The 8,879-nt window shown below is 41.9% G+C and overlaps 1 protein-coding gene across 1 annotated transcript in view; it reads right to left on the minus strand.

Moving 5' to 3' along the window:
- The window catches only part of LOC125294801, a 2,814-nt gene extending 413 nt beyond the window's left edge, over nt 1-2,401 (minus strand). Inside the window, exons 1-3 of the mRNA XM_048243850.1 lie at nt 2,352-2,401; nt 1,974-2,141; nt 1-989 (exon numbers count right to left, since the gene is read on the minus strand). The exon at nt 1-989 is cut by the window's left edge and continues 413 nt beyond it. Coding sequence (XP_048099807.1) covers nt 1-982 — 982 coding nt within the window. The 5' untranslated portion in view covers nt 983-989; nt 1,974-2,141; nt 2,352-2,401. The remainder of the gene's footprint in view (nt 990-1,973; nt 2,142-2,351) is intronic.
- Nucleotides 2,402-8,879: the final 6,478 nt, after the last annotated feature.

Raw genomic sequence — 8,879 nt, forward strand, 5'->3', positions numbered from 1 at the left:
GGATCTGGAGGCCGGAGTCGAGGGCCACCGCGGTCTCCAGAGCGCCCGACGCCTGACCGTCGATCCTCTTTTCCACCAATGGGCCGCCGCGGTCACTGCTCTGGAACAGTGCCACCGTGGTGTGTGATTTCAAGATGCTGCTGGGTAGTCCGTGCCAGCTGATTACGGCGTGGCCTTCATGGCTGGTCCTGATGGCCAGCTCTAGCTTACTGGTGTCGCACAAGGATTTCCTGCCCTCAGCTGGCACCAGCGGGCAGGACCACGTTTGCGCTGTGATATTGTATCGGCCCTCGAGGTCATATCCTGATAACGCCAGGAACAAGGGGAGACCCGGCTGACCAAACATGCTCTCAGCAAGAGTCAGACCGAAGCCGAGGTGAGGGAAGATCTCCTTCAAGAACTTGTTCTGGCAGTCCAGTGGGTTGGTCAGAGTTGTGATCTGACGAAGGACCTGGGCACCCACTTTGTACGTGGCAGTGATATTGCCATTGGTCACATTTGGAGGGTTGTATTTCGATGCCTCGGAGATATACACCTGGTCTACCCTGACTGGTGTGTACCACTTATCTATCACAATGATGAGCCTGTCTACAGTTTGTCCCTCGTGGTTTTTGAAATTGTAAAAGTCTTGGGTGATGTAAAAAGGCAAGTAGTTGACAAAACCATCTTCCAAGTCATCGACTGAGTAGTAAGCACTTTGTCCCGTTGGAATGATGTATGGAAGGTAACCTGGGTTTTCTATAAGTTGAAATGGGTAGTCAGTGACCAGATCATAACTTCCTTTCTTGAAGCGAATGATGCCAATTTGGTCGATATCTATGAGGGAGGTGAACCAGTAAAGGAGCAGGAGGCCATGTTGGGGGAAGGATTTTCCAAAGTCATCTTCTTTCAGCTCATTTATGGAGTTGATGGTCTGAATCTCAAGGGTGAAAACCAACGGTAGAAAGAGCATGAGATGGGAAACTGATTGCTTCCAATCCATGGAGATCCTTAAAAGAAATAAATGAAATGGTAAATGAATGGTAACACTTACGTCCTCTAATTTATGAGTAATTATTGATTTTGTTCATTTTTGTGACTATGCTAGGCACAAACTATCATAGATTATGGCTATGTGTACATAGAAATGTTTTACAAGTGGATTGTTGCATTATTTATTAGTAATGCCAAAGTAAAAAAAAGTAATAGTTGTAACAAAGACATAAGCTAGCACTGAGTGACTGTCAAGCAGGGTTGTGCAACATTCGAATTGCAATTCTGCTTCCTGTTTGCTATACCTCAATTGAAATGCAAGTGAAATTCATGAATTTAATTGGAATTTAAGAGCCATTTTCAATTCAATTCTGGAATTTTGCACAACCCTGCTGTCAAGAGTCACTTGGTGAATTACTTTGGATGCTAATTTTCTATCTCTTAATGTTTGTATTTTTGTGATTTCATTCTAAGTGAATACTTGTAGCTAAATACATTTAACTGAATACTATGATACCATGAGTAAGTTAAGTTTATTGCAAGGAATGCATCTCAAAACAATTCTTAAATGTTAAGAATAAATGATCAGACAAACTGTACTTCAATACTATGGCAGCTACCAACAAGATTGTCACTCCTACAGTATATCTTTACCAGCCTCTGACATGTAATGACCAAGGCCATATTGTTCACTGTTAGACACCAAAACCATGCAATGGCTTTTAGTCATGATTTCAGCCTTGAATTCTCTTAAGATTTACAGATCAATTAATGCACTTAACAATTCCACCTGCACCATCCCAATGGCTAAACTTATAATATGACAACTGGCAAGTTTCGCTTAGTCACGTCTTTTAGATTGGTAAAAACTGAAATCTGGAAAAGGTCAAATCCAAGATTTTGAAAACACATATATTTTTAAAGAATTTATCGCTCTGCATTGGTCAAACAAAATTATTGACGAGATTATATGAGTGAACATTTAGTGACAAATGTCTTACCTGTGCTTTGGAAAGAGATCCTATGTCTTTCGGTTGATAACAAGTCAGTGTGACTGTACTTTTGATTTAGGACATTTTCATGGAAGGGCTTTTTGTATTTTTCAGGTTTGGCCCATTCAGTGGTGTTTTATCTCAGTGAGATAAGGAGTGGATTTGTAATCTCAGTTTCTAAACAGCACAAACATGAACATCGCAAATGTTGAATGTTGAAGGTCTGAGCCCACTGCCATACAGTACTGCTGATAAAAGCTTCCTTGTACAATATTTGACCAGGTTAGTTTCATGATATGTTTGAAAACATATGCATCAACATCTGTTTGGAAAGCTATTTTTGACTTTACATCACCATTACAAATGTCCAAAAAGATGTATGCTCACCTGAGAAAAAATGATCTCGAAGTAAGTCAACTGTTGTGGCCATAGCCCTTCAGCCTCTATGTTGCCTAGTAACACAATAACATATTTTAAATATCTATAATCTTTGGTGCAGCTGTAAGTTGGTCTAAATTTCATGACTCCAGAGATGGCTTGACTGAGAGCCTTTGACTGTGCCCCATTGGTGCCTTATTGGATCACCTTTAGTCCTTTGAAAAGTAATTAACCACAACTTCTACTGAAGGGCATACATTAATTTAAAACACTTTCTCTTGTATTCTGTTGCCAAGCTATGGCTGAGGCTTCAAATATAAAGGCCACAAGAGTACAGCATTTGCACAATAACAGGATGTAACATCTTTCTTATTTACTCCGATCGCCAGCTAACCCACACAAAATGGCACTGAGACACAGAATAAGGACTCAACAACAAAACTCGGCCGAGGGACTCTTTGGCTTCCTAAAAAATGTCAAAATAAATGTCAAACTGAACAGGTCAAGAGTAAAGCTGACTATTGACTCCTGTGTCTCTAAAATATACATTGGACTCAAACAGCTACACTCACAATTATCTCTAAAATCTGCCACTAAAGAGAATTTTGCTGGAATTTTGCTGAATTACTCATTTCCATACATGTAAAAGGGATGCTTTCAGAACCACTAGAAGACATTTCCATTTTAAAATGTATTTTTATGTGCCAGTTGTTGGTCCATATTATTATTGGGCCTTCTGATGTCTGCATGTCTGACACAGACATGCAGGTTCTCAGTACATGAACTTTGTGTAAAGTGACACTGTTTCCATTAAATTTCTAAAAATCATAACAAACTCTCATTTAAAGTCAACCTCTGCCATGTTAAATGAATCATTACAAGTTATTCAACTGATTTCTGCTTCATTGTACCGTGTTGCGTGTCTATACATTGGCAAGTATTGAATCACTTTCATTTCTCACTGTGTGGTTTCCATAGCACAGTAGCAGTATGTAGTGTGTACTGCGGAATCTAATTAGTGTACAAAACTGTGTTGGGCTGGACATAGAGATGTGTTAAAAAAAACAACACAAGTTGTGTTATTTTCAACACATACTGTGTACCTAAAACAAATAACAAAAGCAATGTGTTACAACACAAACTCTGTTGTCCTTATTTGGACATTGAGATGTGTTAAAATATTTCAACACATTCCAACATTTCAACACATTCGTTTTAAGAGTGTAGTGTTAATTCTTGCCAGTAACAATACAAAATGTATCACATAACTAGGTATATTTTAATGGCATATGGTCATAATAAGGCCAGATGAATACACATTGTTCCTACTAGCTTTCCAGGACATGCATTATGAAACTCTAAGAAACTTACAATTCAAAACAAAAACAAAACAAACTATGTATCAAATCTCAGAGACAGGGGGTATTCCAAGCACATGATTTAGTGACAAACCTGGGTAAGTTAACTTAGAGTAAGTGGTAAACCTCCTGATAGAGGAGCTACATGGCTTCATTCTCCTAACAAAACAATGGCATATAGGGCTCTTGTTGTAGGAGGTTTACAACTTACTTAACTAAGAAAAGTTTGTCACTTAACCACCTACTTGGACTATACCCCCCAAGTTTCAGTATTAAACCTCCTCTCTGACTGAAACTGAGGAGGCATGGCTGTTTTGATCAACATGAGTCCGGGACCTGGCCTTTAGGCACACACCTGTGTTGCTGCACAGGTGTTTGTGTAAAACATTGATTTAGCTTATCACATTGGAGTATTGACTTACCATGTGCGAATGTGATTACACCATTCTGCCCACAAAGACTTTCAGGCATGCAGAGAAGCTCAGGCAGTCAAGAATAATCAGATAAACACTGTCCCTTGATAAGGCCATTCAGGCAGGTGCTCCACTCATGTAATCAATAAGTCATTCAATATTTATTCTTTTGCTCAGATGGGATTGTAAAGGAATTTGTAAAACCTGCTTGACCGTGTTCCACCTCGTCAGACAGAATAATTGGGTAAGCCACCTGAAATGAGTCTCTGTGTGTGTGTGTGTGTGTGTGTGTGTGTGTGTGTGTGTGTGTGTGTGTGTGTGTGTGTGTGTGTGTGTGTGTGTGTGTGTGTAGGTGTGTTTGTGTGTGTATGATATGTGCATTTTTGTTTTGCACATCTTTCCCTGAGGGCTTCATTTCGCGGTTCAGCTCTTTGCCCCATAACTTTCAGACATGCTCAACCTCGCCAAATGTGCTGATTGGAACTCAAATCACTCCATTTATCAACCTGGCTGCTAAGAAAAATGGGGGAGAAACACACTTTTGCAAACACCACTTTTCAGACACTGAAAGTTTAATATTGTCTAGACTAGGCAATGTCCACACAGACACAAACACACACACACACACACACACACACACACACACACACACACACACACACACACACACACACACACACACACAGGCACACACACAAATACACTCTTTCTCTCTCTCTCAGACACACATACACACATACAAATACAAACAAAATACACTATTCATTTATACATCCACACACAATTCCTCCACACAACAATAAGTACTCTTTCTCATTCACACACACACACACACACACACACACACACACAAACAAACACACACACACACGCACGCCCACACAGTCGCCAGACACTGACACGTTGTGACATACGTAATGGAACAGTTGGCATGTGCACTAAGGGCAAGCATAAATGTCCTTCAAATCTACCCACAATAAAGCACTCCGTTAACAACTGATCATGAACCATATGTTCGCCTCATGGTATTACTATGGGGAAAATGCCTGAGCATTGCATGAGTATAGATGAGAATCAAAATGATGAAGTGGAAAAAGGTCTTCAGCTGTTGTGGCTTGTGTCTGACATGACAGACTGCTGGTGTCAGTCATCTGCATAGAGCTGGGCTGGGTGAGCCATACAGAGTCTGGGAGATGTATGAATAGTGTGCGCTGCAATCCCCAGGACTGGCTTTGAATCTCATGCTTCATGGATCCGATTAACATTCTAAATGGCATCAAGCCGCAAACCATTACAGTAAACAAAACTTGCACTGAAAATCGGGCAAAAGGTTCTCATGAATATTAAATGATACCTTGTCAAAATGTATTAGGTTCAGTATAATTGAACAGATGTGCTCCGGATTTGTGCTGTGACGTGTGAATATTGCTTGGTTACTTGGGCATTACTGTAATCTGTCTTTGTTGTTCCTCACAATAACCAGGAGATGGCGACACAACCTTTTAGATAAGAAAAACTGTGTGGTATTGTGTGATTCCCCCCAAAATCGAATGTCGGTGTCAATTTAATTCTGTGTTTCACACACATATCAGTACTGGATTGGAGGCAGAACTCTTCAGTTCTCACTGATGATGTCCAACTTCTTATTAACTGTCCTGCATACCTACTTTTAATTGATGGGCATCCCTCTCTCATTAAAGATCTTGTGTGACTGTTCAGCTGTGTACATTTGCCCAAGTCCACATCTATACAGTATGTCTATCTGTGTGCATGTGTCTGTATGTAGTTTATTTGTTTGGCTCATTTCAATAGAGCATTATATCACTGTAAAAAGCTATCCACACTTGCCCCTCTCCCTGGCAGTCTGGCAGCCTTAGATTGTGACAGACTGTAAAGGAATTGGATTTTGATTGTTACATTGCCAGCCTTTTCGAAATGAAGCAGATGCCTGAAATAGCCTGTGGCCACTGGCGCTGAAAGGTCCAGGGTGTCTTGTTAGGTCCAGTCGGTGAGAGTCGGAGTGGACAGGGGGTGCGGCCGGTGTGGAATGGTGTGATTATGTAAGAGAGGAGTGAAAACTCAGCGTCTGTCAGTCCACTGCTGCACTGGGTATCTCACTCCCCCAAACAGGTTCACCGTGCCCTGCTAAACTTTATAAAGCTGACTGCAGTACACAATTACACAAATACACACACACACACATACTCAAAACACGTGCACACGCAGATACAAACACCCCATACACACATACACACACTCTATCTCTCCCCAAAAGAGAGAGAGAGAGAGAGAGAGAGAGAGAGAGAGAGACAGAATGTATTCTACTATCTGTCTAACAAATACACAAAGCCCCCCCTTTAAGAAATAAATCTGCAGTCTGTCTCTGTTTTTCGTTTCCAAATAACCAGACACCCGCAAAAACCACACCTCCCTCTGGCTTGGTTGTAAGGGGGAAACACGCAACTGTCTGGCAATTATGAGTGCACTGTGAAAAGGCCACATCTGTCAATCATCACGACACCTTTAGCCCAGCAAGAGCAATCGCTTTGCCTGGCCTCATAACTCACACATCAGCTGTACAAAACCCAACCAGCTCTATCCATCTCCCTGACAACTACCTGGGCCACCCCACCTCGGTACTTACAGTGCAATAAAATGCATGGCCACACATGAATGTGATGTCAGTTGAAATTGACATTATTGAACACATTCCTTGACACCACTGTCATTGATCCGTTAGTCGTCCAAAACAGATACCCTGAGTCTGGAATGAGTTGGACTGTGCTGAAGTCCAGTCAAACCCAATCAGTCATCTTCAGCAGGGCTGCCATCTCTGACTCAGGAATCGTGACCCGTAAGGGATTATAGAAATAGACAAAAAAAAAAAACAAAGATACTTTTTCACCCCTGAGGACTATCACAAGTAAGGACATTTTCTTTAGGGATGATAAAGAAAACAAGGATGTTTAAGGTCAAACCATGATGTCTAAGAACTGACAAGTCAAGCATGAAAAGTCATGTTTGGAGCATCTTCAAAAATCTTGAGCTGTCACCATCTGTCCATTGGCTGTCAGGGTGATCAACAGCTTGGGTTTTTATCCTTGGACTTCCTACCGTAGGAGGAGAGGCAAGTGGGGTCAAACAGTTTGGACTAGAGAGGAGGAGCCCAGACAGAGGGACAGAATGAAATACAGATGGTAACAACAAGTAATGCTTTCTGTAAACCTGGAGACACACACAGACACACAGATATACACACACACACACACACACACACATACGTACATAAAGGGATAATCATACACCTAGTAATAATTAAATACACGCATAAAAAGACACATGCACACACACACACACACATAAATGTGATCATGAATGCAATGCACACATCAAACACACACACACACACACACACACACACACACACACACACACACACACACACACACAGTAATGCTGCATAGTCTCCACTCCACTAAGCTGTAATTGAGTGTAAATGGTTTCTGGTAGTGATGGGGACGAGACCGGCTATGCCGAGTCCGAGTCAAGACCGAGTCTTTGAAGGGTCTAGACCGAGTCGAGACCGAGTCTGTTGGTTTCCAAATACAGTTGAGTCTGAGTCAAGACCGAGTCTTTGAGGAAGCAAGTCCGAGTCGAGACAGAGTCCTTTAGGAGTCGAGACCAAGACCATAAAAACATGTCAGTTTTCATATTCATAATTTAATATCACCCCAGTTAATAATCAACCATTAGCCCTACAGACTAAGCTAGATTGGGAATTGTTTAGAGGAGCATTCTTAACGTCTTAATATGGACTATGCTGACCTACAGACACTCACCGGCAGCAGAGCCATAGAGATAAATAAACGGCTCTGACGGCAGTATCTTTGCATTGCACCATGGGATGTCATTTTTAAATAATGCTGGTCAACATTAGCCTGGCGAGCCAGACCCACATTAAAATGTAGGGTCTGGGCACTCACCGTTCGCAGTGCTCAGTCCGAGGGGCGGGATAATCAGTTGTCTTTCAAATTCCCTCTGTAGGACAGCGGCAGCGCTATGAGTCTCATGCGTTTCCCACGAGCGGAGCTAGTTGGCTAGTTCAAACGTTTGCCAACATAATAAAAGCTTAACTCGTGTCACACTGTTTGCCAGCAGCAACATCCATCTGATTTGTTTTCAAGTAGCAGGGAATTCAAGCTAAACCGTTGCAACTCTGCCATCAATCATTATGTTAAGCCCACCTAACGACTCTATACACGATTTCAATGGCCTGATTAAGTTTCGATTTCTGGAGCTCACAAGCCAACGGAGAGTTGCTAGACTAGCCCTAGCAGCAAATGTATTTGCTGCCGCTAGGGGCGCGTCTAGATTTCTAGGCTTGGTCAACATTGCATTTTATTATTATTGTTGTTATGTGTTGTGTGTTTTTTTTATATGAACATAAAAAATGTGTTGGTCTCGAGGACTCTATCTGAAATTACGAGTCTTTCTCCTCCCACTGTGGTCCGAGACCGAGTCAAGGCCAAGTCTTTGAAGGAACGAGTCCGAGACGAGACCGAGAAAGCAGAAATTGGTCTCGAGACCGGTCTCAAGTACTACATCACTAGTTTCTGGTGCAGGAGGGCTCCCTGAAGACCACCTCCACTGCTGTGTGTCCAGCAGCCTGTCTGCCTGTCGTCCTCAGGTAAACCCAAACCAGTACTAACAGAGATGTACTTCCGTAGGTTGACACACACAACAATTCTGTTTCTGTGTGAATATGT

Source organism: Alosa alosa, chromosome 1 (assembly GCF_017589495.1).
Source record: "Alosa alosa isolate M-15738 ecotype Scorff River chromosome 1, AALO_Geno_1.1, whole genome shotgun sequence".
Lineage (NCBI taxonomy): Eukaryota > Metazoa > Chordata > Actinopteri > Clupeiformes > Clupeidae > Alosa > Alosa alosa.